The sequence below is a fragment of the Podarcis melisellensis genome, assembly GCF_964234715.1.
Source record: "Podarcis melisellensis genome assembly, chromosome: 6".
NCBI lineage: Eukaryota > Metazoa > Chordata > Lepidosauria > Squamata > Lacertidae > Podarcis > Podarcis melisellensis.
In genome coordinates this window covers 97,170,860-97,198,791 of record NC_138538.1, presented here as the reverse complement: position 1 = coordinate 97,198,791, position 27,932 = coordinate 97,170,860, and the positions used below count along the sequence as shown (strand labels likewise).

General features: G+C 45.7%; 1 protein-coding gene across 7 annotated transcripts in view; it reads right to left on the bottom strand.

Annotated features, from left to right (window-relative positions):
* Positions 1–27,932, bottom strand: part of RGSL1 (regulator of G protein signaling like 1) — a 41,923-nt gene that overhangs the window by 7,425 nt on the left and 6,566 nt on the right. For 3 of the 7 annotated variants that reach the window (XM_081917482.1, XM_081917483.1, XM_081917484.1), the window contains exons 1-18: positions 25,990–26,111; positions 24,105–24,187; positions 23,605–23,679; positions 22,149–22,278; positions 21,679–21,783; positions 20,026–20,187; positions 17,906–18,888; positions 16,043–16,105; positions 12,303–12,525; positions 10,945–11,052; positions 9,506–9,614; positions 8,590–8,783; positions 7,403–7,520; positions 5,558–5,651; positions 4,337–4,466; positions 3,616–3,784; positions 1,570–1,708; positions 330–454 (exon numbers count right to left, since the gene is read on the bottom strand). In XM_081917482.1, coding sequence (XP_081773608.1) covers positions 330–454; positions 1,570–1,708; positions 3,616–3,784; positions 4,337–4,466; positions 5,558–5,651; positions 7,403–7,520; positions 8,590–8,783; positions 9,506–9,614; positions 10,945–11,052; positions 12,303–12,525; positions 16,043–16,105; positions 17,906–18,888; positions 20,026–20,187; positions 21,679–21,783; positions 22,149–22,278; positions 23,605–23,679; positions 24,105–24,187; positions 25,990–26,023 — 3,044 coding nt within the window. In that variant the 5' untranslated portion in view covers positions 26,024–26,111. Of the gene's footprint in view, positions 1–329; positions 455–1,569; positions 1,709–3,615; positions 3,785–4,336; positions 4,467–5,557; positions 5,652–7,402; positions 7,521–8,589; positions 8,784–9,505; positions 9,615–10,944; positions 11,053–12,302; positions 12,526–16,042; positions 16,106–17,905; positions 18,889–20,025; positions 20,188–21,678; positions 21,784–22,148; positions 22,279–23,604; positions 23,680–24,104; positions 24,188–24,971; positions 25,064–25,989; positions 26,115–27,932 lie in introns of those variants that run through there. The other 4 variants (XM_081917485.1, XM_081917487.1, XM_081917486.1 and 1 more) reach the window with 4 other exon arrangements.

The window sequence follows — 27,932 nt, the reverse complement described above, 5'->3', positions numbered from 1 at the left end:
TTGCAATGGCTGAATAATAGCTGTTTGTCTTTGCATGGCCGCGCCATCACCGATTAATTTATCACATGAAACACACACTTGCAAAATGGCCATGATAAGCTTAGCAAATTATAACCACACCTATTGTTTTAACCCAATTAAATCCTCATCCTCCGATATCTGCTCCCTAATTTGGCTCCTCTTGAATTTGATTTTTTTAATTTTGTTGTTAAGTTGCAAAGGCAACTTTGGGTCAGATTCAATGAATCTGTTTATAATCTACACGCAATGGCTTCATCCATTACCATTATAACAATAATGCACACACTTTGCCTTTCTAATCTACTTACTTCTTCCAGTAGAATAATAAAACTGGAAAGATACTCATAAAAGCAGAATGATAAAGAGTCCTGTTCAGCACACCTTCAGCAATAAAATTTCGGATCTGAAGGACCTGTGAATCTGTGAGGTTGACCTGGACACAGAAGAAGAGGCCATATCAGGAAGCAGATGACAACTACATCAACCTTCAATTAAAAACATTTCATAGCACAGCTGATGTCACTGGATCCTTTGGGATCCTACCTTTCAACTGAGGGTTGAATGCAAGAACCTGCATGTGAGGCTTTCTTTGGGGGAAACAGACGCACAATACTAGGGAGGTCATAGTTGACATTTTATCGTCAGTGTGAATCTGGTTTCACAGCTTCCCTCCCACATCCACATACCAGCAATTTAAGCAGTGGCTCATCCCTCAGTCTTGCTCTGTGTCATGCCTCTGTCAAGACCAGCCTGGAGTCCAATGAAGCCTCCTTAAAAGAGGGCCCCATTTTCAAGCCTAGCTCTCATGAGATTCTAGGAAACTCAGTGGACACTGACAACCCTCTTGAGACCATCTCCCAGGAAGATGCCTCACTTGAGGAAGCTATCCCTGCCCACTCAAAATGGTGCCACTGCCACAGAACACTGCCAACACTATCAGAGATCACCTCTGTTGCTATCAAACTTGGTGATTAAGCAGTATGCATAGAAATAGCTAAAACAAACATATATCTAGCTGAGTGCATATACTGTTGGAAGTGCTGGGATGCAGCTCAGCTTGCACTGAAGGCTGATGTATCTCCATGAGAAAGGGGAGATGGGGAGAGGAGCCTCCAGACTTTCCGGTCTGTCCTTCTGATCTTCCTGCAGGGTTAGACTACCGGTATACACTGTACTCTTAGCACTGCTGAGTTCACTTCCTGTGTCCATTCCCTTTCTTCTTCTTATGTGTGTTCCTCATGACAATAGGCATGATTTGATGTCTACTCCTGAGATACAAGAGCAAGAATGGCTTACTGCATCTCCATCTTAGCCAGAGAGAACTAGGGATCTTTCCTATCAACATGTATTTCCAATAACAAATACTACCTTTCTTTCCCCTCAAAAATCCGGAGTCTCAGCATGATTGTATCCAGGGGAGTCTGTCTCCATTCAGCTTCTGCCAGCATTTTACTCCAAATGCTACCATTCACTATGGCGTTTAGCAGAAGTCCCAGTGGCTTCATTTTGTGCCCAACTGTCTTAGAAAACTTGGCTCCAGCCTCTTACCCTCAGTTTAGGTGGGATATCTGAATTCAAAAAGAGCTTGTTGATGGTGGACACTTTGCTCTTCAGAAAGGCAATATCTTTCTCGGTATATAACCCAAGGGAAGACAGGACGACCACAGAGTCAGAGAGGTAAAAAAACCTGCAGCAATAAAAGACAGACACAGAGCAGAAGATGGAGAGATGGGTGGGCAGTGGGAATGGGGGTATGTTGGAAACAACACAAAACCTGAGGCAGGATCTCATCATCACAACTGGTGGCTGGAATCTGGACACTGGGCCGTACAGGCAATATCTGGGGTCACTGAGAAGGATCTTTATCAGGGTCATTCTCATGCTGATAAGAGGAAAGCAGGCATATAAACTCAGGACTAATTCCAAGATGGACCCTGCTCATCATGTAGACCAATGAGAAACCAGTGCAATTAGAGCTCTTCCATTGTCACCATTAAGCACCTGATGGTACATGGCTGGTAGGAAGCATTCAGTAAACAAACAAACAAACAAACAAACAAACCCAACAACATAAGCAATATTTCTTGATCAGGAGCTGGCTGAATTGCAGGAAGCAGAGAGAGTAAGAATAAATGGACGGTTATCCCAATGGAAGGGTGCAGAAAGTGGAGTCCCACAAGGACTGGTGCTGGGACCTGTCCTTTTAACTTGGCGAGGTTGCCAAGTTTGCTGATGATATGAACTTGCTCAGTGTGCTTATATCTAAAAAGGATTGTGATGGGCTCCAAGCGGATCTCTTCAAACTGCATGAATAGGCAGTAAAATGGCAAAAGCAATTTAATGCAAGCAAGTGTAAAGCGATGCACATTGGGACAAAAGAAAATTCCTAATTTCACATGTGTGCTCATGAGATCTGGACTGGCAATGCCTGACTTGGAAGGAAACCTTGTGGTCATAGGGAAAATGTTGACCTTGTGTGTGGCAGCTGTTAAAACAGCAAATACCAAACTAGGTATTGTTAGGAAAGGGATTGAAAATTAAACTGCTGATATCGTAATACAAATTTATGGTGTGACCACACCTGGAGTACTGTAGAATACCATTTCAGTTGCCTTCCCTCAAAAAGCTATTACAGTGGTACCTCGGGTTAAGTACTTAATTCGTTGTGGAGGTCTGTTCTTAACCTGAAACTGTTCTTAACCTGAAACACCACTTTAGCTAATGGGGCTTCCTGCTGCTGCTGCTGCGCCGCCAGAGCACGATTTCTGTTCTCATCCTGAAGCAAAGTTCTTAACCCGAGGTACTATTTCTGGGTTAGAGGAGTCTGTAACCTGAAGCGTCTGTAACCTGAAGTGTATGTAACCCAGGGTACCACTGTATCGAAAAGAGCAACCAAAACATTTGGGACTTTTTAGTTAAGAGAAAAGGCAAGTAAGGGGAGGCATGAGATATCTGCATAAGATTATTTGTGGTATGAAGAATTGGGGGTATAAGAAAGTTTTTCTCCCTCTCATAATACCAGAATTCATCCAACAAAGTGGAGCCTTGGAATATTCAGGACAGACAAAAGAAAGAACTTCTTCACATACCACATAGGTTAATTTGCAAAATATAGTGATGGCCACCAAATTGAATGATTTAATTTTTTAAAAAGATTAAAAGTGGAGGATAGGCTATCATGGCTGCTAGCAATGATTGGCTATGTTCTCCCTCCGCTGCCCGAGGCCCTGGGCCTGTGAATGCTGTGAGTCGCTGGTGGAGAGAGGGCTTTTGGGCCCAGGTCCCAGCTGGTGGGCTTCCCATAGGTAACTAGCTGGCCATGTCAAGTATAGGCTGCCGAACCAGATGGGCCTTTACCTGATCCAGCAGGACTAGTTTTCATATTCTTAATATAATCCAAACTGGCATTTTTACCAGATGACCCTATATGGTGATACTTACAGCACCTTGCTATGTGAGGGCCAATTTAGATGTGACTATGACAAATGCTTCTGTTCAGAGATTTGCCCCGTTAAATGTCTGCTCTGTTCACCCATGGAGTCCAAGAGGTGTGCAAGGCATGGCGGGAGAAATAACAGAGGTTTGCTCACTCACTTCTCCATCTCCAGGTAAAAATAGAGATCGTTGACCAGGAAGTTGACTGAGATGAGGCGGCCAAAGATCTTGCGCCTCACTTGCGGCACTTCAGCGTCTTCTGACGTGGAGCCGTAACGCCCACTCACTCCACTGAAGCTCCCACGGGTCTGAGGCGAGGATTGAATATCTGTGAAAGAAAAGGGAGGCCCCAGTCACAGCACCTCCCACAACCACCTGCAGGCCACCAGGCATATTAAAAAACGCAACTCGTATGTTCCACATAAGTTAATCTGCTTTGATACTTGGGAGTTGGGCAGAGTTTCACTGGGCTTGCAGAAAAATATCACTCAGCCTTGACTTTATATACCTGATCTTAGTTCTCTGGGAAGTGGAGTTCCTGGTTTTTGGAGCAGTACATTCCTGATACTAGAGTTAGAAGCAAGGCACAAGAACAGGGCTGGGCTGGGTGGAGTCATGCAAACACTGCAACTTTTTACACAGGACTCTGTGAGCAAAGTGACAAGACTTGAGCCTTTTTAGTTTAGAGGAAAGATGAGCAAGAGGAGACATGAGAGGGGTGTATACAATTCTGAAAGGTGTGGGGAAACTGCACTGGGAAATGTTTTTCCTCCTACTCTCATGACACTAAGTAAGCACAGGAAATAAAACCAAGGAGGTGACTCCTGTCACCTGCCCAAAGGCCAGTCATGTGGGAACAAGAGACTTTAAAAGCACGCACTTTCCTTCTCGTTTTTCACTTCCCGGTGGAGGAAATCTTCAAAGCGTTTGCGCTGCCCTACGTAACTCATTGCCTTTCGGAACTTGCAGACAGTCCTGATGAAAGTACCAAGAATATTCCAGTACCTTCTCTGTAGAAGAGAACAATGTTACGTACAGCCCATGGTAGTCACAGTAGTCTCTCGTAACAACAACAACATGAAGAAAAAGAACCTTAAAGACCAACAGATAGATTGCAGTCTGTTTCATCAGGTGCACAAAGCATTAGCAAAGGGGAATGTTAATATCAGGACAGATAGAATGCAGTGCCATGGAAAGCTCTGAAAAGGAACTGAAGGGGACACATGTGGGCGAGGAGAGGGAGGGAAAGGGGCTGTGGAGTGCAGAGTTCTGAAACTGGCAATGGGCAGGTCCGCAGTGCAGCAGTCCATGTGGATGTGCAGCTGCAAGTCTCCCCGTGAGCGTGGGGTTGTTCACATGACGTCTTCCCCATCCCAGTGTTTTCACAGACCTTTCCCCACTTTAAATGCACATTTAAAGGATCAACATGCACACACTCTGCAGTTAAAGGGGGGAAGTGTCCAATAAAACACTGAGGGGTGCATCATGTCCCTACATTAATGGGGGGGGGCGGAAGGCAGGTGCAAATCCACATTTGCTCTTCTGTGGACTAGTCAAATGTTAGATTTGCACAGTTCAAAAGGTGCTTGTGTGCTCTCCAGGGACTGCTGTTTGGGGAAGGAGTGAACACCCTCCGTACCACATGCAACCACAAGTCCCTTTGCACCTAAGATCTGGAGCTCCCCCCAGCCCTATTTTCTCCATGATTGGAGCACATCCAGTTTTAGACACATGCATTTGATTCTTTGACAGATCGAATCAAAAGCAACCTCCAGTTTCAATGGTTCACCTCCAAATATGTCTCAGTTTCATAGCCAGTAATTCCAGGCCCAGCAATGAATGGGGTGAACATGGGGATGGATGAGATCAGGAAATTCCTTTTAGCAAATTGTGTCTTCTCCAACATGTAGTCAATGTTTCACTATCACAAACAATCAGCTTTGATTAGTTAACAGAATTCCCAGCGTATTGTGAGCTGGGCAAAAGGACACAAGCCTTTAGACTGCCAGCTCAGGAGCTCACAAGAGTTTCACATCAAACATGGTCTGAATCTTTGGCAGGAGGAGACACATCCTAATCCTGCTCCACATTCACCACTCACCATCTTTTCTTTCATCAGGGAGCCCCTTCTTCCCCTCCCACCTGCGGTAATGGAAAGGTCACTTTCAGGATATAAGCCTTGATACATTTGGAACCTGCCAGGACGCAACAAAAAGGAGAGAGAGAGATAGGTGAGGCAGTGGCTTTGCTCCCCTTATAAGCATAGTCCTCCGTATTCCGCTCATCTGTTTATCTCCATGGGATATTTAAAGTGCAGTCAAGCCAACAATTCATGTTTTGCTAGATAGGCACATGACAGAAATTTCACAGACTTTTCCTGTAAACTCTGTGAGAGACAGCCCCACTGTGCCCTGAGAGGGGGAGGGCAGAGCTATTATTTTCTCCTACCTGCCTGGACACACTCTTTCCATCTCTTTCTGCTCTGCCAGCAATGTGAGAACTTCTGCCTGTCTGAGCTCCGTTGCTCAGACTTCATTTTAAACTAGACTACAATATGTCTTTGTAACTGGATTACCATTTTAAGCCTGCCTGAACAAAGCTGCTGTATCTGTTTCTCTTCAACAAGTATTCAGAGCGAGTAAATCTTGTTTTTACCTTCTACATCTACAAGACTTTGTTGTTGTTATTTTAAGGGGGAGAAAAGAAAGAAAGGGGGGAAATGCCAGGAAAATCCAGTTTGCCTTGAAGCATCATGGATTACTTAAACTAAAAGACTAAAACTAGCCTATCTGATCTTCCCTTATGGGAAGGAATGGCACTCTGCTGAACATCTAACTTAAATCCATCTTTAATTTTTGTTTTAATTTGGTAATTTATATAGATTATATTATATATCAATATAATATAATCTATATAATTATATTATATTATATAGATTGTATTTGACTAAACTGCGGGAGGCAGTGGAAGACAGGAGTGCCTGGCGTGCTCTGGTCCAGGGGGTCACGACTAAACGACTAAACAACAACAATAGATTATATAAACTGGACACCATTGTTTGGAAAGGCAATATAGATGTAAACAAGAAATAAATAATGAATTTGATAAACCAATGCACATGGTGATTCACAGAGTTGGATATGGGGAAGGGATGCTCCTTGGCCAAAGAAGCTTTGTAATTCTTGGTGCAAAATATCTATATAAGCAGGAGAATTCCTGGGTCCCAAGATCCAAGTTTGGGACAAGTACTCTTTGGTGGGAGAAGTCCAGCAGGTATCTAAAGTCACATAATATGCAGCCAAGTAAAGTGTGGAAATATAGGTTGCTAGACATTTAAAATATGCCCTTTAAAGTGAGTTCCAAAATGTCCCCTTAAAAAGTCTCTTTCCAAAGTTTCCCTTTTCCCACAGCATAGGAAAAGACCATACATTTGGTAACTTAAAAAATGATTTACTTACAGTTCTCCAAAGGTCAGATCCATGTGCTTCAGAATAGTTACAAATGCAGAAAAACTTAGCTTAGTTTCCAAGTTGATGAAAGATTCTAAATTATTTGTACAGGAACTCAAGAGAGCCATGTGAGAGCCTTGCAGCTGAGCTGGAGCAACCAGCTCAAACGCTGAGCTTCTCAGGTAGACTGGGGGAGAACAAAGGCTTGATTACCTAGTTCTTCCCAAGGTGAGGGGAAGTGGACATAGCTAAGCCTGGCAGGACAGTTTACTCTATGGTATTAACCCCTTAATGTGTCAACTGAACTTAAACATATTGGTTATATGAGGCTGGTTATACCACAGTAATCACTACCACACTCCAGGCCATAAATGTGATGGAATCGTTCTGTTTTGATAATATTAGAACAGAACATTTCATTGCCAGCTGCCGCCTTGTCAGTTGTATCATTGCCCATTCCACTTTGCTGGTCATATTTGTGCTTCCAGTTTACTCACCATTTCTCTTCCAAGGCCTTCATGACCAAAAATTGTGCTGTGACCAACATGGGAACAGTCACATTAGCTGCCCTTGGAATCTCTCTGATAATATCTGCATCACAATCCAACAGCTTTTCTGGGTGGGTAAAACAGAAAAAGGGGGGGGGGACAGGAAGACATACTTTCCAAAAGAGTCTTCTATTTATTTTTGCCTTTGAGCAATACTGAGTAAACTTGGGCCAATACATTAAGATCATTAAGAAGTGGTAATTGATACAAAGAGGAGGGCCACCTGTCTGTGTTTTCCAGCCAAAATTACCAGGAGAGCTTCACCACACATGTATGACAAAATGCTTTTTTTGAATGCTTGTTTGCTTTCTAAGCAGGGAATCTAATGCCCAAACTGAATTTTCACTCATGAAGACCTTCAGAGTGGCTTAATTTGAGGAGACAAAAATAATCCGAGTTGGGGAGGGAGGGTCCTTCTGATTCGTTGGTCATTTTTGGAGGTGTTAGCAGCCCGGGCCCAATTTATTAGTGTTCCTTGCTTTTTCATTATGTGATCCCAGCCAAGCAGGGACCACATCAGAAGCATGATGATGTGACAGGGAGGCTTATCTTGACAAGTGACATCGGAATGCACAATGGATCAAGCATTTGAGCAACACAGCTGCACCTGGAGCTGCATGCCAACGCTCATTCCGATGCGCATTCAAGGGCGCATGTGAGCTGATGCTCCTGCTTCAAATCCACTTCCCTTTGCTGCCACATATAGTGCAGCAATCAGGGAGCATCAACCTGGACATCTCTTTGATCAAGGCTAGGGAGTTCCACAAACAGGGGCAGAGCCTAGCTGCTCCTTAGGCAGACCCTGGGCTGGCCTGACCTGAAAGTATTAAGCAGATGAGATCCAGAGGCACCAAGGAACTACCTGGGATAGGGGTGGTTGGCAGAGCCAGGCGGGGACCTGGGACAGGAATGCTGCCCTTGCTTCCTCCACCTGCAGCCTCAAGGGTCCTGGTGCACAGACCAGGAGTCTCCAAGGTGGGTAGGGCTGGTGCACAAGGCAGGTGGAAGCTCCTGTCATTGACAGGTCAGGGGAAGCTCACACACCTTGCAATTCAAGGGGGTATCTATAGCCTGCGAGTTGATGTGTTGGGTCTTGTGGGCAAGAGTGAGGTGCAATTGGAGCCTGGCTTGCATACCGGGTGGGATACTGTGGAAGAAGAAAGTCCTGACACAGTCATTGACCTGAAGGCGCTGGATCCTGGGATTCCCCTCGTTTTTGAGTTCTTCCACGGCCATCCAGAAAAGGAGTGGGGCTTCAGCGTTGTGCATCTTGAGAAACTGCCTGAAGTAATCCAAGTGGATGGGGTTCTGCAGCACTTCTGAGAGCGTCCTATAATGGTAAGGAGACATTAGGCGCTGCTGAGGCCATCAGCTCTTTCACCTAAATCACATATTTTTGTACACAGGTCCCAGGTTGTGAATGATGATGGGAAATAGAGGCAGAGAGACCCTTCCCTGTCCTCCGAGACACTGAATCCTAAGAACTGTCAGCATTGCCTGAAGAACCCAACCCCAAAGGGACCTGCAAAATTCTGTTTAAGAAAATCTCCACTTCATGAAAGACAGTGTGATATAGTTCTCTTATCATTTCTTGTATACCACTTTCTCCTGATTTAAACAGTCTTGCAGGTTTCTGAAGTATTGCAATCTTTGCAGTGTAGCCCTTTGCATGTTTTCACAGAAATAAGTGCTGTTGTGCTCAAGATGACATTATTCCATCCTGGATAAGTGTCTAAAGAACCACAGCCTTAAACCTCTCAAATCTATTTGACAAGAGAGGATGTTCTGGATAATGTGCAGACCATTGGCCTATACTGCACTCTGCCTCAACTCTCTGAAAAATCTCTTGTTTGTTCTCAGTCTATGAACAAACTGGAAGATGGTCTTGGTAGCCGAGAATCGGCAGTTAATGGGGGCCAAACCAGACATGACATTGACAGCATGAATTTGTAGGCAATAACAGCGTCCCCATAATGAACCTCCTGTCTGACTTGGCCCTGAGTGTTGGAGCTAAGTGGCAGGTCGTATCTCTAAGGCACGATGATGTCCTACCTGGGCCTCAGAGGGGGCTTTCTTGAGGCAGGCCCCTTCCTCATGAAGGACAAGCTTGATCGGGTCCAGTGGAGATTCCTTCTCATAGATAACGGACGACTGAACACGCCTGCAGGGGAAAAGAAGCGCTGCCTCCTTACAATTAGCCACGGGAGGCGGTCTTCTGCGAGCCAGCGGTGCTCCACTCAAGACCACCACCACAGTCACCTCATGAAGACCACCACAACAGCACCTTGCAAGATCTCAGCACAATGAAATTCTCCTGCATGAAAACATTCTTTCTTCACCCTTATTCCTTCTCAGAGCACAACCAGACGACAGCCAGACTCAGAACTGCCACTGCTCCATAATCTTCTTCACTCCAAGCTCTGTTCTCTTCCGATGGAGGCGAGTCGGGCACTGCCCCATGAACCTCAGCCTGCCTCAGCCAGGCCCCACCTGCCAGCCTTCTTACTTAAACAACCAGTCCAGATTTGTAGAACTAACTAGAATCACAGAACCGTAGAGTTGGAAGGGACCCCGAGGGTCATCTAGTCCAACCTCCTGCAACGCAGGAATCTCAGCAAAAGCACCCATGACAGGTGGCCACTGCTTAAAAACCTCCCATGAAGGAGAGTCCACCACCTTTTGGGGAGTCTGTTCCACTGTCAAACAGCTCCTACTGCCAGAAAGTTTTTCCTGATGTTTAGTTGGAATCTCCTTCCTTGTAACTTGAAGTCATTGGTTCAGGTCCTTCCCTCCAGAGTAGGAGAAAACAATCCTGCTCCATCTTCCATGAGACAGCCCTTGAGATATCTGAAGATGGCTATCACATCTCCTCTGTAATGGTAATGGTAATGGTACCCCTGCCCATACGGGCCAGTCTTGACAGACTCTGGGGTTGTGCGCCCATCTCACTTAAGAGGCCAGGGGCCAGCGCTGTCCAGAGACACTTCCGGGTCACATGGCCAGTGTGACATCGCTGCTCTGGCGAGCCAGAGCCGCACACGGAAACGCCGTTTACCTTCCCGCTGGTAAGCGGTCCCTATTTATCTACTTGCACCCGGAGGTGCTTTCGAACTGCTAGGTTGGCAGGCGCTGGGACCGAGCAGCGGGAGCGCACCCCGCAGCAGGGATTCGAACCGCCGACCTTTCGATCAGCAAGTCCTAGGCGCTGAGGCTTTAACCCACAGCGCCACCTGTGGACCTCCACATCTCCTCTAAACATACCCAACTCCCTCAACTGTTCCTCCTGGCGCTTGGTTTGCCTCTTTGCTTCCTTTCCTTCGTCCCAGTGCTGCCCTCAGTGCGGAGGAAGGATCAACTGGCTCTCTGCCTGTCATTGGCTCCGGCTCCACTTCCTGCCACCCCCGCCAGTCCCAACAGGCACCAGCCCCCACTGGTCTCTGCTACTCCAGCTGGACAAATCCTGCCCTGGCCCCAATCCCCCAGGGACTCACCACTTGATGGGGAACTTGTGCAGAACGCCTTGAAGTTATTGCTGAGAAGTTCCACAGCCATCTTGGGGTTCAGCCGGGCCAGCTCCTCAAACGTCATGCTGCTGTAATCTGTCTCCAGGGAGGAGAAGAAGGTCAGAAGCACTCTTTGGTCCCCTACAGCCAGGACAAGGGATCATGCAAGGAGAGCGCCACCATGGAGCACATGATGTGCAATTCTATGTGGCGGCACATTGCCAAAGGTTTTGTTAAAAACAGCTGAGACAGGTCCAAGGTTTTATGTCATTTCAGTTAAATGCAAACACTCCCTACATGCCACCTATGAAACAGAAGCACTTTGGTCTCCTTCGACTTCCTGCCGCCTGGACTAGGAGACTAACAGTGCAATCCTAACCACTGCTACTCAGAAATAAGTTCCACTGAATTCATGGGGCATGCACCCAGGTCAATGGCGTTAGCACTGCAGCCTAAGTGAAAAGTTAGTCATAGCAGCCTTATCGTTTTCCATAGGAACTGAGCCCCCCCTGCAAGCCCCTCTGCACTCTGGCCTTGCACATGGCCAAAGGCTCTTCTCTGCATCTTGCACACAAAGATGCATGCCAACCCCCTCTAATCCCTGGATCCAGCAGTTGTTAAAAGCTAATCAAGTCCTCTAATTCCAGGAATAGCCAAGCTAGCTTCTTGGTGAGGTGATGGGGGATTAAATGGAATTGAAGGCAGAGAGCTGCAGTGATGTGACCCAGAAGTAAAGCAGCGAGCTGGAGAGAGAATGAGAGAGCAATGTTTGATGTCTGCTGGAATGCAAGGCTGCACCTATGGGGAAAACAAGGTTCCTTTGGGGTGGGGTAATGCTGTGGACCTCTCCATCGTATGCTCAGGTTGTATGCATGTGTGAATAAACCAAATATCATAATGACCCCATAGTCTCCACTGTGCTTCGTTTCTAAAAGGAAACACAAACTCTGGGTAAGCGCCCGGAATCTCGCCCTTGCTCAGAGAGTGGGGTAGGATGCAACACTATGCCTTCTTTTGAGTCAGTTGCTTCCTTCATCTGCCAGTATGAGCTGCCAACAGAATTTTATCCTCTGTGAAGTAAAAACGTTTCAGGAGAGAATTACTTGAAGAAAACTGGCTGTGGGAATTTCACCTCCACCCCACCCCCAAATATTTAGCAAAATATCTTCCTGATTTGCACTGCCCTGTAAAAGAGCAGGGGGGATTTGGGCAGGGAGACCATCTCTGCTCAGCCCTAAATCCCCGTGAGAATGCAGCACCTGTGGCAACTTAAACCTTGCCTTCAGCCAGAGGAAATAAAAAACATTGCTCTTGAGTGAGTCCTGCAGGGCAGGTCTTCTCCTCACCCATCTTGCGCACCACAGGCTCTGCCTCCATGAAGATGGAGCCCCCCAGGCCCAGGTCCTGAGTGCCCATCATCTGCCAGTGCTCCCCCATGAGCAGCTCAAAGTCTCTCATGCCAGCCAAGGTCTGGCACAGGTGCAAGGCCTCCGTGATTCTCCTGGCCAAGCGGCGATTCTCATCCTTCTCGTAAGGCTCTTCAGCACTGAGTTTCTTTTCCTTGCCGCTCTGCAGTGACAGACAGATGGACAAGGTGCATCACGCAGGTGAAGAATGAGAGAGCAGGATTAAAGGCCAATGAGCGTTCAATTACAGATCCATAGTGGTGGGACTATGCCTTTCCGACCTCCACATTTCCTCCTTTAACTTTGTTTGTGCTTTGGGAAAGTTGCTGAACTGCAGGCAAAGGTCACATACATTTTGAACACTCTTATAACCACTTTAACAGCCATGGCTCCCCACCTCACCCCAAAGACCTCTGGGAACTGCAATTTGTTAAGAGTGCTGGGAACTGTAGCTCAGTGAGGGGCCTCCTCAGCACCTCTTAATAAACAACAGTTCCCAGGATTCTTTAGGGGAAGCCATGGTGGTTAAAGGGGTGTTGTTGACATCCATCTGTCTCAAGAGACAATGAAGTGTAGCTATGGGGGTGAAGTCAAGCCACTGCATTAGGGTGCAAGACTGGGCAGTGTCTGTCGGGAGATGCAGCACAGAATCCAGGGTCATTCGACCAGCTGTCATGTTATAGATTAGAAACTGGAAACTTTGTTGCAGTCAAATCCAGCTAGCAAGCATAGGGCTAGTTAGTGCCACAGCGTGTAGTTCCTAGACTTTCCTCCAGAAAAGGAGGGTGTGTTCTGGGAATTTATGTTAAAGAATTTAGAACATATGGATGTGGGCCAATCTTTTTTGAGTGGTATACAGGCGATATATTCAGAACAGAGAGCAAAACTAATTGTAAACAATGTTATAACAGAAAATATTGCCATCACGAAGGGTACAAGACAGGGATGTCCGTTGTCACCGCTGTTATTCATATTGGTCCTGGAGGTTTTTCTAAGAACAATAAGAAACAATGAAAAGATAAAAGGTGTAACAGTGGGTGGCAATCAATATAAGGTTAAGGCCTTTGCTGATGACTTAGTCATAACTATAGAAGATCCCATACAGAGTGTTCAAGAGGTGTTAGAAGAAATTGAACATTTTGGTCAGGTGTCAGGCTTTAAATTAAATAGGAAAAAAACCAAAATAATGGTTAAAAACTTAGATCAAGAAGTGATAGAAGAAATACAGCAACAAACAGAAATGAAAGTGGTTAAAAAAGTAAAATATTTAGGGATTACTTTAACTCCCAGGAATATTGACCTATTTCAAAATAACTATGTACCTACTTGGAACAAAATCAAATGTGATCTAGATGTATGGACAAGGATGAGATTATCGTTATGGGGAAGAATTGCAACGATAAAAATGAGTGTGCTACCGTAAATGTTGTTTTTGTTTCAAACAATACCAATAATTAAAGGTGTGAAAATATTTAAAGAATGGCAAAGAACAGTGTCAAGATATATCTGGCAGGGCAAAAAGCCCAGAATTAAATTTAAGATATTGACAGATACAAAAGAAAGAGGAGGCTTTGCCCTGCCAGATCTAAAGTTATATTATGAAGCTTCGTGTCTTTGCTGGTTGAAAGAATGGATAAAATTAGAGAACACAGAATTGTTGGATTTAGAAGGATATGACAATAGATTCGGGTGGCATGCGTATTTATGGTGTGATAAGAACAGAATGCATAAAGGTTTTGGAAATCATATTTTTAGAGGAACGTTAATTGAAGTGTGGAATAGGTACAAAAATCTATTAGAGCCTAAAACTCCAATGTGGCTATCGCCATTGGAAATAATGAGTATGAAAAAAGTCAATATGACAGGGAATTGGGCCACATATGAAAATTTGATAATTAAAGAAGGAGATAAGTGGAATCTGAAACCACATGAAGAGGTTAAAGAAAAGGTGAATGATTGGTTGCAATATTTCCAATTGAATGCAATGTTTAAAAAAGAGATGCGAGAAAAAGGTTTTTTAGGGAAAAAATCAAGGTTTCATCAAGAAATCTTGAATAGTGATGTAAAAATATTGTCAAAAATGTATAAATTATTACTTGAATGGCACACAAAAGATGAAGAAGTAAAAACGGTTATGATTCAATGGGCCAAAGATTTTGGTTATAATATACAATTAGAGGAATGGATAAAACTTTGGAAAGAGGGAATGAAATTCACCGCATGCACTACGATAAAGGAAAATGTTATGAAAATGATATACAGATGGTATATAACTCCTGTGAAACTTGGAAAGATGTTTAAAGTTAGTAATAAATGTTGGAAGTGTCAAGAGAAAGAAGGAACATTTTATCACATGTGGTGGGAATGTAAGAAAGTGAAATGCTTTTGGGAAATGATTTATAATGAGATGAAAAAAATGTTGAGATATACTTTTGTAAAGAAACCAGAAGCATTTTTACTTGGTATAGTAGGGAATGATGTTGAAAAGAAAGATGTGAAGTTATTTAGATACGCAGTAATAGCAGCCAGAATTTTGTTGGCCCAAAGGTGGAAACAGGAAGAAATGCCAACGAGGGAAGAATGGAGAACGAAACTGATGGAGTACGCAGAAATGGACAAATTAACTGGGAAAATTCGAAACCAACGCAATCAGAGATTCACCGAGGACTGGAACAAATTTACAGAGTATATGAAAACTGTGTGTGATCAGGAAATAACGCTTGTTGGATTTCAAGAAGCTCTGTGAAAAAATAAACTGAAATGTCGCTTAAAAGAGAAGATAAAATAGGGATTGTCAAAGTGCAACATAAATGTATGAAATGTGAGAAGTTGTGATAAATATGAAAATTGTCAGATAGGCTGATGGAAGTCTAAAAGAATGTATAAGTTAAGTTAAATTGGATGTTTAATTATAAATGGATTGGTTATTGGAAATTTGAATAAAAATTAATTTCAGAAAAGGAGGATGTGAACCCTTGTCTTACTGTTTCTCTCTCATTCTCTGCATCATATAAAGACAGACATGCTTAAGTTAGCTCTGAGCTTAGAGCACATGTACAAAACTCTCTTTCCTCTATTTTCTACCCAAGACTTTTTTGCCTGTATTATCCATGCTTCTGCATGGAATAATGCATGGCTGAGGCCTTGAAACTGTAAGTAAAGCATTTTAAACTTACTTAACAGTGTGTGATCTGCTCACAGCAGAAGGGGGTAGGGAGAGAAGTGCTGTGAGTACCTCAGAATGGGATAAAAAGGTTTAACAACCTATATTCCTAACACTATAGTGCTGGTTAACTTTTGTGAGTTTAATCTCTGCTACAGGGGCTCTCTACCTGCAGGAGAGTGTGCAAAACCCACTGTTCTGAATCCAGGCATCCAGGCATTTTCTTTTGTTGTTCACCTCACCAACACACATGGGTCCCAGAGATTCATATTATATTCCCTCACAAACTTGTGGCCCTCCAGAAGCTGTTGGACAGCAGCTCACATCATCCTTGACCACAGGCCACGCTGGGGGGCTAATGGGCGCTAGGAATCCACCAACACTTGGAGGGCCACAGGTTCCATATCTCTCTTATAGGTGAACACCCAGCATATTCTAAACTGTGGGGGAAACATGACCCTTTGATCACACCCTGACACCTCATGAGCCCCTCACTGCCCTGGTGGTTCCAGCTTACCACATAATACAGGAACATTTTATCGTCGTGCTGAAGGAAATCCTCATAAAGGAAGCTGAGTATCTAAACGGAAAGCGAGAATAGAGTCTTATGTAGGTACTCTTTCCATTTCAGGCAAAAGGCAACAGCTTTCGAGCTTCCTGCAAGCAAGCTCTTTAAATCAATTAAACCACTTTGCAGTGAGAGAGAGAACTTTACTGTATCTTCTTCGACAAATCCTATGCCACACAAGCCTTGGAAAGACATCTAGGTAAAAAGCGGTGCTGCTTTGCTACTGAAAAGGTTGGGCAGCATGGCTGACTTCACTCTACTGCAGCAGGTCTGGGGAACCAGGTGTTGCTGGACTCCAACTCCCAGCTTCCCCAGCAAGCCTGGCCGGTGGGCAGGGGTGATGGGAGCTATAGTCCAACAACATCTGGAGGGCCACAGCTCCACACACACCCCCGGCTGTGTGTGCACTTCGCCTCTAAAGCACATTCTTTCCCTCAAAGAATCCTGGGTGCTGAAGTTTGCTGCTGGGAACTGTAACTCTGTGAGAGTTAAACTACAGTGCCCAGAATCCTTTGAGAGAATGAATGTACTTTGGAATGCGTTTTAAAGGTATAGTGCTTACACAGCCTCTTATTAAATTAGCCTCTTCTCTTGGCACTGCAGAGTGTGAGTTCTGCCTCTTCCTCTGCACCATCACAGGATTGCACTTGTCTTTGGTACCCCGGCTGCTTTTCTATTCCAACATCCACAAAGTCCCATCTCTCAGTTGTCCTCAGCGTCTTCTTTCTGTGCTTCCATTCCATGTTATCTCCTGTTTCCCTATCCTAAGGCCTCTCTGCACTTCCTCCTCTCAATCCCTTCTCTTTCTTTCTTTCTTTCTTTCTTTCTTTCTTTCTTTCTTTCTTTCTTTCTTTCTTTCTTTCTTTCTTTCTTTCTCCCTCCCTCCCCCCTCCCTCTCCTTCTTCCACTGTCCTGTTCCTTCTCACAGAGTTCACTGGCAACAGCTCACAAGGCTTTTACACCCTCAACAGTTTGCGCCAGTTCAGGATTCTCAGATACCACTAAGGCACGTGGTGTGTTAGGGACCTGCAGGGTGCGCCAGGGGAAGGGGGGCTGGAGTTTGACTTAGGAGAGGGGGGCTGTGATTTGTGGGAACCTGTACCAGCCAGGAAGCAAGAATCAGAGGCAGAGGGAGCTCCAGAGCTGGAAGGTGGAGCGCAGGATGGTTTGGAAGAAGAAGAGGAGGCGAAGGCAAGTCAGGCAAGTGAAGGGCCCCCCTCTCCCACAGCTCTGTCTCCCAGAACCATGAGAGGACTGAAGAGGGGTGAGCAGAGGAAGCTTCCATGCAGGCATTATCTCCAGTTGCAGCTGCACAGCCCACCAGGGGAAGGTACCTAAACTGGTAAGGGGGGAGTGGTCCCCTGTTGCTGCAACTGCTCCCTAGAGTCTGGGCCTGGCAATAGCTGCCTAGATGCTAGGTTGGTGTGCGTGGCCATTCAGAGCCATAGAAACGACTGTAAGTGTCCACTTTTGACAATAAAGAGTTAACTATGTGCTGCATGCATTCCTGACATGGTGTGCCTGGCTGCCTACAGCAGGCTAGAAAAACCAGCGGCAACTCTGCCACACATCTCTGGATACAGGAAAGGAGGGGTTATGGGCTTACGAGGGGCATCTATGTTTCCCACAAAGAAGTGGGGAAGCCAGGGCCACAAAGAATGGATATTTGGAATTCCTCCTTGTTTTGGGGAGGGGGGTGCAGGGCATGTTGTCTCTGCTAGACCCTGATTACAATACGCCTACTTTACTGGGTGAAATCTCAAGTATGCCTCCCGCTATTAATTTTCACGGAGAGAAAACAAGCTTTCCCACCTTACAGATTTCTTTCTGTGCCTTTAGTACCCAGGGTATAACATGTCCAGAAGGAAGGAGATTTTGTAAGTTCCTGAGAGTTGTCAGTTTCAAGGGGAGGTGCCAGTTGCTGTTCTGGGTCAGGTACAGCTCACAAATCCTTTCTCCCATGACATGGCGCAGAAGGATGTTCCCTTCGCCAAGGGAGCAGAGCATCATGCGCAAAAAGTCCTCCAGGTCATGCCACAGGTCTAGGAGATGCACCTCCAGGCCATAGTCCCTGCGCAGCAAAAACTCCCGGAAGGGGCGCCCTGCACATTTGTCGGCAGTGAGTGCCCAAGGAAGGAAATCTAAGCACATGGGAGACTTGACCAGGGTTTTTAAGGCAAGCAGCGAAGGGAACTGGACCACAGGAGTGGAAGAGCGCAGCTTATTATAGGTGATTGCGTTAGCAAGCTCATTTGCCAGAGGAGAGGACATGAATTCGCTTGGGCTGCTTTTGAAGCTTGGCGATTCATCAGAAACGCCCATTGCTGAATCCCGGATCTGATCTGCTGGAGAAGGACTGGAACTGGCAGAATGTCTTGCAGAATGACGGTGCTTCTTGTGTGCCGGACTGCTTCTGCGTGACTTCTTCTTCTTGCGGCTTTCTTTGTGCTTCCCTCCTTCAGAGTAGCCTTGGCCTGTTACTTGGTCCCAGACCATCCTCTTGCTTTCCAAGCTGCAATAGGACTGCGTTTCGCTGCTGCTTTGCCTGATGCTCATGGGCGGCCGAGGAGACACCGCCGGCTTCGGCAAACCTGCCCTGTGCAGCCTTTCCTCATACTGCTCAAGGAGATGGCGGCACGCTGGCTCCTTCTCCATCTTCAACTTGCAGTGGATGTAGAAGTTTGGGAGCCAGTAGCTTTCGATCTTGAACAGGGCCACTTTCTGCATCTCGGACAGGATTTCCCTCCGAGAGCGGACGTGTTGGGGGTGGTAGGGAGTCATTTTCAGAAGGGATTCTGCAAATGTTACAAAGCATTGGGGGAAAGAGGAGTTAATGGTTCATAGAGTTGTGAAAGAAGAAAATGGTCTTTCTGCTGACTGGCTGGGCTTCTTTTTAATCCTGTGTCCACTTCTGGGAGGACTGCTCTTTTAGGCTGCAGTCAGATGGCAAGTGTGATGGAGGGCACCATATTAGCTATCCGTTGCCTGGAGGGTGCTCAGACACTCCCCACCCCCACATAATGGGATGCATTAAGGGAAAAAGGCACCAGTCACCCAAAAATATTAATGTTTTCATTTGGCGTCTTGTATCAAAGAGGGAGTCTGAATAGCCAGTGGCGGAATCATAGAATTGTAGTGTTGGAAGGGACCCCAAGGGTCATCTAGTCCAGTGTTTCCCAACCTTGTGCCTCCAGATGTTTTTGGCCTACAACTCCCATCATCCCTAGCTAGCAAGACCAGTGGTCAGGGATGATGGGAATTGTAGTTCAAAAACAGCTGGAGGCCCAAGGTTGGGAAACACTGAATTCTAGTCCAACTCCTTGCAATGCAGGAACCTCAGCTAAAGCATCTGTGCATGCCATCAATGGTCTCACAAGTTGTCACACTTCCAATGGCTGAGGCAACGTTTTTCTCTGACTTACACGTCAATCATATGCATGAATAGATTTTTTTTTAAAGCATGTAGGGGTAAAAGTTATCTGTCCTCTGAGAAATCTATGCTCTGTGTTCCAGGGTGAGTGGAGTCACTGTTGTGGCCATGCCTTCTGATAGTCATGAAGGATAGCCCTATCAACAGCTATCAGCCATTGTGGCTAAAAGGAACTTCTGGGTTCAGAAGCAGGAAAAAAGAAGAGATGTTGCCTGCAAGCTCTCTTTGCGGGCTTCCTGGGAGCATGTGGCAGGCCTTTTTAGGGAGCAGTGTGCTAGACTCAATGGACTTTTTTGAAGGAAACTAGCCAAGCAGTATCACATGCAGAGACACAACAGGTGACTTCAGTTTCCTCCACAGGCAGGTGACTCTGTGGGGAATCATGGAAAGATGCAGTGGGGAGTCACTGATTTAGAAAGGGGCACTTGGGGTTCCCAGGAACCTTTAATTATATAATTAGTTCTCTTGCAGCATCACAACACTATGAGAGTGTGTCTCTTACCAATGGTTGTGTTGCAGAGGATGACAACGGTGGAGCCCTCCTGCAAGTGAGTAGCCGTCAACACCTGGATCAGGGACTCGTAGAGATCTTGCTGGGATTCATCCGTCTCGTCAATCCCAAGTATCCTTTCCGTAGCAAGCCAGAACTTGGTCAGCTCTTCCCCTGTAGATTAGACCTAAAGTTAGGACTATGCATTCCAGGCAATATCTGTAATGTCCTGCTGGGAAGGAATAGGATTTTCAGCTAATTATTGTGGGGGGTTTGGTTGTGAAACTTGGATTGCAAAATGGTTGCTTTCTGCTTTAAAGGCTCTCCCCACTGAAGGGGCAAAAGCTCACAGGGAGGTTAAAAGTATACAGGGATGGTTTGCTTAGGAGGGGCGTGGAAGGTTAAAAACATTCCTCTCCCTGCAATCCCCCTTGTGGGGACCAGCTGAGAGCAGTGAGAAGGAGGCTGGACTTCAGGGGCAGGGGAATTATTCTTTATCTGGAGGCCTAGTCCTTTCTGTTGTTCAGCTGATCAGTGGGAAGGTGTGTTGTGGGCCACATAAGATTAATAAGGTAAGGACCCCCTGGACAGTTAAGTCCAGTCAAATTTGACTATGGGGTGCAGCACTCATCTCACTTTCAGGCCGAGGGAGCCGGCGTTTGTCCACAGACAGCTTTCCAGGTCATGTGGCCAGAATGACTAAACCGCTTCTGGCACAACAGGACACTGTGACGCAAGCCAGAGCGCACGGAAACGCCATTTACCTTCCTGCAACAGTGGCTATTTATCTACTTGCACTGGCATGCTTTCGAACTGCTAGGATGGCAGGAGCTGGGACAGAGAAATGGGAGCTCACTCCATCACAGGAATTTGAACCACTGACCTTCCGATACGCAAGCTCAGTGGCTTAGACCACAGTGCCACTGCACCAACTTAACCACAGTGCCACCTTAACCACATAAGTTAAGGCGACAAGCAGCCCAGGGGGTACAGACTGCACACTTCTGAGGAAGATAGAAAAGGGGGCATATTTTCTGACATACTGACTGGAGAATATGCACATGTTGGCTGGAGAATGTACAAAATTCATGTGAAATCTGCACATTTCCCAAAGCCTGTTGCGTATTATACATAATGGCCAGATAATGTACAAAATTCATTTGATTCATGCAAATTACCCAAGGTCTCTTGGAGATTATGTATCTTGACCAGGAAATGTGCACATTCTCCAGGAGGTCTGATGAATGTACACAATGGCTGTTTGTTATGTACATTAACCATTCAACTTGCATTCTCCTAAAAATATCAGGATGGAGGCTATCAATTAATAGGGCAGGCTACCCACCTGCAGCATGAGGGAAGACAGCAAGACAAACAACTGAGCCAGAAGGTGATTTGCTATTGCAAACATATATATGTATCATGCAAGTTGCAGAAGTAAACGGAATCGAGGCTCCCACCACAGCTAAAGAGTTTGCTGTTAAGCCTTTTTAAATTGTGATATCTTTACCCTTAGAGAATGATAGAGTGTGCAGAGGCAGGTTTTTATCAGATAGAAGGAGCTGGACAGATGTTCAGCCCCACGGATCAGAGAGAGGAGAGTCTGGGGTTGCCATTTGTTCCCCGCTGTGTAATTTCTGTGTGCTGCGCTTCCCCTTTTCTTACCTGCCATTCCTTGCATGAAGGCGCGGAAGCGCCACATCCCCCGGCTGCCACCAATGCACTTCTCAAGGAGCCACTGGTCAGCCTTGATCCACCGCAGCATCTCCGCTGTAGAGCAAAAGCAAAGCGACACACTGAAAAGGTGTGTTGGCAGGGCACCAGAAAGTGTATTGGTGTCACCAGCTTGGCTGCAAGAGTTGCCAGAAGGAGGCGCACAAGACACCATCCAACTTGTGCAGCCTTTTCTTCTCCCAAAGACATCCTGCAAGGCAGCAGAGGCTTAGTCTCAGAGTTTTCCTTCTCCTGGATGGGCTCCCTTCCCAGGTGGATGAGGAATCTGCTCATGGTTGGATACTGGGGATTTTTTGTGGGTTCTACATTAGTTTGAACAATCAATCAGTTTCCCTGGTTGTTGTTTTTTCTGGCAGATACTGTTTGGAATGTTTCTTTTAGTGTTTCACGTCAACTCTTACCTGCCTCTGGAGACCGGATGAAACTCAGGAGCTCTTCACAGAGAAGGTAGTGCAGGCACAAGTTGGTTTTGCAGAAGTAAGGCAGTCGGTGTTTTTCCATCCAGTTCATCAAGCCTTTGTGCTTTGATACCTGTATTGGCCCAAAATGATGTGCTTAACTGAGACCAGATATATGGGAGAAAGTCACCAGTTCACATTTAAAGGTGAACCTCCCTAACTTGCACTTTCTGAAACAAGGCAAGAACCAAAACACAACCACCCTTCAGAATTCTCAGTGCTCCAAATTTTGCAGTGCAGTTTTCCAGCCTAGTAACATGCACAAGAATGCATATACTGGGCTAAATGTACAGTATATAAAAATGCATGTATTAGTGAAAGTAACATACAAAAATGCATTATATTACATTTAGGCATTTTATGAGGGTTTTGTGGTTTTTTTAAGGGAATGGATGTGGAAATGTGGAGAACTGAAGATTGGAAAAAGAGGGAGAGACAAAAACTGACAGATTCACCCATCCCTAAAGAAAAAATGGTATTAATGAGCAATAAAAGCGTGTGTGGAGGGGGTCACATCTGCAAAATCCTGGCATCCAAGAAATTTGTGGTTTATCATTTTCTTTACAAGGAGGTAAAAGACAGCTTACTTGACTGGCACTACCTTGCAGATAGGATTACTGGCTGTATCACAACACCCCACAGCCACCCCAAATTCAGTGTCAAGGAAACTCAACAGCAAAGACAGAGATGAACGGTTTCAAGCAGAAGTAACCAACACAGTTGCCCTCAAGACAAGGTTGTACTACAAGTCCCATCTGCCCCAACCAGTTTGGCCAGTGGCCAAGAATGATGGGAGCTGTGGTCCACTAACATCTGGTGGGCGCCTCGTTGACTATCCTTGGTTTAGAGGCTGAGATAGATTAAAAAGGGAGATGAGGGACAGAGAATAATAGCTATGTGAAAAGGACAGGAATGTGATCAGCTTTATAGCCCATCCACTAGAAGTCTTGTCCCTTCTGGTCCTCTTTGATGTCTCAGTACCAGACAGAGCTCTCTTATTCATGCATTGGTCCTGCTCACGCTCTTCAGAGAGAGGCAAGCACTTCAGCAAGTCGTCTTTGTCATTCCGCATGGACACAGCAAGGCAGTTGTGCGCCTGCTTTTGCATGCATGAAAGTCTGAATTCCGCTCATATTATGCCTTGGTGGAAATTAGGTTGTCCAGACACACAAACAGCAAATTGCAGGATGATGGAAAACGGACTAGCATGAGAGATTCCAATCATCACTCCTACCACAGACCAAACACCAATAGTTGCATTTTGGACACCACACATTGAAGAAGTCTATTTGATTCTGTGCCAGATTCCTGGGACTTCAAGCTAATATCAGCAATACCATCAATGCCACTCATCCCCATGTGCAGAAGGCTGCCAGCTTTGGAAAATATCAACATTTACCAGGTTGCATGGTAATTCTGGCCAAAGATACCATTGACGAGTGCTGTGCATGAAAATAGGGGTCTGACCAAACACCTGTGGAGTGAGAGAGAAAGAGAGGGAGATGGAGAGAAAGATACAGAAAAAGATGGTGAATGAAGTCTCTACTTTCATCTCCAGCTCTAGTTTCTACTGGGATAAAGTCATTGCTTTTTAAAATGATAGTACTGTTACACACCACCCCAATCTCTGAACAAGGTGAGACTCCAGGGGTTCCAAGCGCTGACCCAGGATTTGTTTCTTCCTTGAATAGGAGCTTGGGGAGGGGTGTTGCAAGCACTGGAAAACAAAGCAGGTAATGCACAACAGGTGAAGGCATCCCTGCTCACTCTCTGGTTTGTGCAGCAACGTGTAAACACATCTTGAAATGTAGCGGGGCAGGGGACAACCTCACTGCATTTTAAGTCACTAATGTGTAATATGTACATAGCCAAATATACTGAGCATTAGAGGGAACTTACAGGAAGATTCAGGAATGTGTTGAAGAAGTCAGCAAAGATTTCATTTTGCATCAGAACTGTCAAGTGCTTCTTGGCAATCAGTTCTGCAAAGATGAAGAGCAGGCTTGTGGTGAAAACGGAAGTTTGGGTTTGAAACAGTAAAGTTATCCACTCATCCTTACTGCAAAAAAGTTGACTTTTGAGGAAGCAGGTTTGTTGGGTAACACCTCCCAATTGCAACACATGAATTTTGCAGAACATCATATATGGTATATCATAACAACAACAACAACAACAACAACCAGTAACTCCCTCCCACAAGTACATTTTAAAGGCCAAAGGCCTGGTTGTAGAGGAACATTATTGCCGGCACCTAAATATACTCTATTTAGTGAAGGTGCCAGGTGAGCCTCCCGGGGGAGAGCATTCCATAAGCAGGGAGTCACCACAGAAAAGGCCTGTTCTCCTGTTGCCACCTTCCAGAGCTCTTGTGGAGGAGGCAAATGAAGAAGGGCCTCAGATGACAGTCTCAGGGTATGGATTGGTTCATATGGAGAGAGATGGTCCTTGATTATTGTGTTGGAACTGGTAGGAAGCGAGTCTCATCCACTGAAAAAATTATGAAGAGATATTGGTGTAGAAGAGCCAGCACTGACAGCATAGTGTTTTGAGTCCTGGGCTTGGCTGTGAAAATCCCAGTTTCACATCCACGAGGGCTTCTCTGAGAGCCTTTGGGCGCACCATGGCCATCTATCTGCCCAACCTATCCCAGGGTTGTTGTGAGGATGGCTGGGCTAACGTCAGTTACACCACCACCCTGAGCTTCTTGATGGAAAGGTATGATAAAAAAATACAGTGAACAAATGATACGCGCGCACACACACACACCAACTCTTACTCATTCTATTCATGATGAGTCTGGGTTGAGGATGCTTTCACTGTTGCAGCATTTCAAGGCAGTTTTTGCTGAGCTCTGTTCTGTTATGATGCGTTAGAACAGTTGCTGCTCCAGCAGGTTCCACATTCCACCAAGGCAGCTCTTAGCTGATCATGATTTTTCTCCACATTGGTTGCACATAACACGAAAAATTATATTGTTTTACAAATTTCCTCCTAACTATCAAAGATCTCCTTAGAATGTCCTGGCGCTGTTCATAGACTCAGCAGAGTCCAGGGGTGAAGTTTCCCCCTGAACGGTAGCACCTCAGGTTCCTGGTAGGGCTGCTGCATGTGTGAACTTGCTCTGTCCTCCCTTCCCAAAATAACCTCTCTGCACATAGAAAAAAAGCAGCAAGTCGGCCAGGAAGAACTCCTGTTCTTTGTGGGTGGGTGTATGCGTGACTGTGTGCAGGGAAATTCAAACATACAAACATTCATTCCCACTTGTACCCTAAAGTGGAACAGTCCAGGAAATGTTCTGCCATTTAGTTCATTATTAAGAGGCCTTTGCATATCCCAAAACACACATTTCCCTAGCATGCATGTTGTACATGTGATCATGGAGTTATGATATTTGGACATTAATTGGAAATTGTTTCACACCAGCCCCACCGCAAGCCCACCACATACCTCTAGAGGTATATAGCACCACCCTTCCCTTGTTGCCACCCTCTGGTTGCATAGGGGAGCAACCAAGATGATCAAGGGTTTGGGAACCAAGCCTTATGAGGAACGGTTGAGGGATCTGGGTATGTCTAGCCTTGAAAAGAGGAGACTGAGAGGAGAAGTGATAGTCATCTTCAAATATCTGAAGAGCTGTCACATGGAAGATGGAGCAAGCTTGTCTTCTCCTACTCCAGAGGGTAGGAATCAGTCCAATACAACTAAGTATAAGGAAGAATTTTTGACAGTAAGAGTTGCTTGACAGTGGAACAGAATCCCAAAAAAAGGTGGCAGACTCTCCTACCTTGGAGGTTTTTAAGCAGGGATTGGATGGTCATCTATCATTGATGCTTTAACTGAGATTCCTGCATTGCACAGTCAGGGGTTGGACTAGATGGTCCTTGGGTCCCTTCCAATTCTAAGGTTCTAAATTTCTATTATTCTCTTCCTTAACAGCCTGGGGAAAATAATTAGGAACAACCACTAATTCCCGGTCCATGAAAGGATAACATTGTTAGTTATGCAGATGATAGGATAAAATTATTAGTTATGTACACAAACATAATGGCAGCCAATAGAGTAAAACTGACTTTGCAGCTTGAGATGATAAATGCATCATTCACATTGCTAGTGTAACAGAATCTTGTGGCACCTTAAAGACTGTCTGAAACCAGTGGAGAGCCATCATTGTCAATGATACGGAAGCAGGCGGAGAGCAATGGCGTAAGGCAGATTTCCATGTTCCTATGTAGCGCATGCATTCTAACAGCAGGTGGCAGAATGAGATCAGAAACCGTGCATTCTAATCCCAGAGTTTGTGGAAAGTGCAGCAGGAAATCCCAGTGGCATGCTAAGAATTGTTAATACAATGGATTTTCTTCCCAAATCTGGATTACTGCTGCTTATCATCTCTGACTTAGATGTTGCAATAACTCCCAATTACTGCCACACAGTTTCTGACGTATGCGGATTAAGTGCAGGGCCAGCACTCCAGGAACCGGCAATCCTGATTCCAGAGACACCAGTCTCCCCGCCCTGCACAGCTTTGCACAGAGACTTTGAAGCATTAGATGACCAGGACATCTGAAGGCCCAGTCAGGGCCTGATATTGTAAGCAAGGAAGAGCCGTTTTATGCAGGGTCCCCCTAAGATGCCACTTGGCGGCTGCTGCTGCTGCCAAACAATGACTTGCTTCCTCAGTCTCCACAACCACCCTGATGAGGGCCAATGGCTGGCACAAGATCACCCAGTGAGCTTCACGGCTGAGCGGGGATTTGAGCGCTGGTCTCCCAGGTCCTAATTCAACACTCTTCCCACCAGGCAGGCTCCGGAATTGTGTTCTCTGCTATATGCAGTCATTCTAGCTACCGTGCGAATGGCGCCAGGCGAAGCCTCATGTCATGAAGTTCAAGTGACCAAGAGAAAATGTTCCCCTTTCTAGACTTTCATGTGAACCAGGATGTCTTGGGCAACACATGTACCAAATCTCAGCTTGCTGTTCAGTGTAGCACAAGTCTGCTGGCAATTGCAATGGCCTGTGAGTTGCAGAAGCCGTTTCAAGTCTATTATTTTCACAGAGTATAAGCACTTGCTCCTTGCAGGCATGTACCATGCAGCCCCAGCCTGTGGAATGCAGGACTAGTATTCCTTTCCTTTCATTTCTTATATTTCTACGCCACTTTTCACTCCCCCAAGTCACAAATCGGCTTACAAACCCTGGAGAAGCAGTAACACACACACACACCCCCCTCCTGGCGTTCCCTCCCCCCCTACCATTGGCCCTGCTGGCTGGGGCTGATGGGACTCAGAGTAAAACAGCATCTGGAGGGCTAAAGATTAGGCAGCCCTGGCCTAGGGAGAACATGGGGGAGAAAATTAAATCTGCACTGATACTAGAGAGAACACGGTAAGGACCCTGCCTTCTGCTTGCCTATGATTTGCCTGGTCTTGTCCTCTGCCCACAGGCCTCTGGGCCAATCAGAGGGTGGGGAAGCACAGTGGGCAGATTAACCTTGCAATGCTTGGCCAATATCCCACTATCATACTATGCAGGCTGTGTTTTCACCAGTATGGTAGTCACACCACACCTGGACTCAAATGCACCTGGACTCGATGGGGTGGAGAAAACTCCAAAACGTCACTCTGTGGCATCCTGTGGTTTTTTTGTCCTTCAATGAGACATCAATGTGTTTCATCCTGGATCACTTTAGACTGACGTTCTCCTCAGCTTCAGGATAGCTGAGGCAC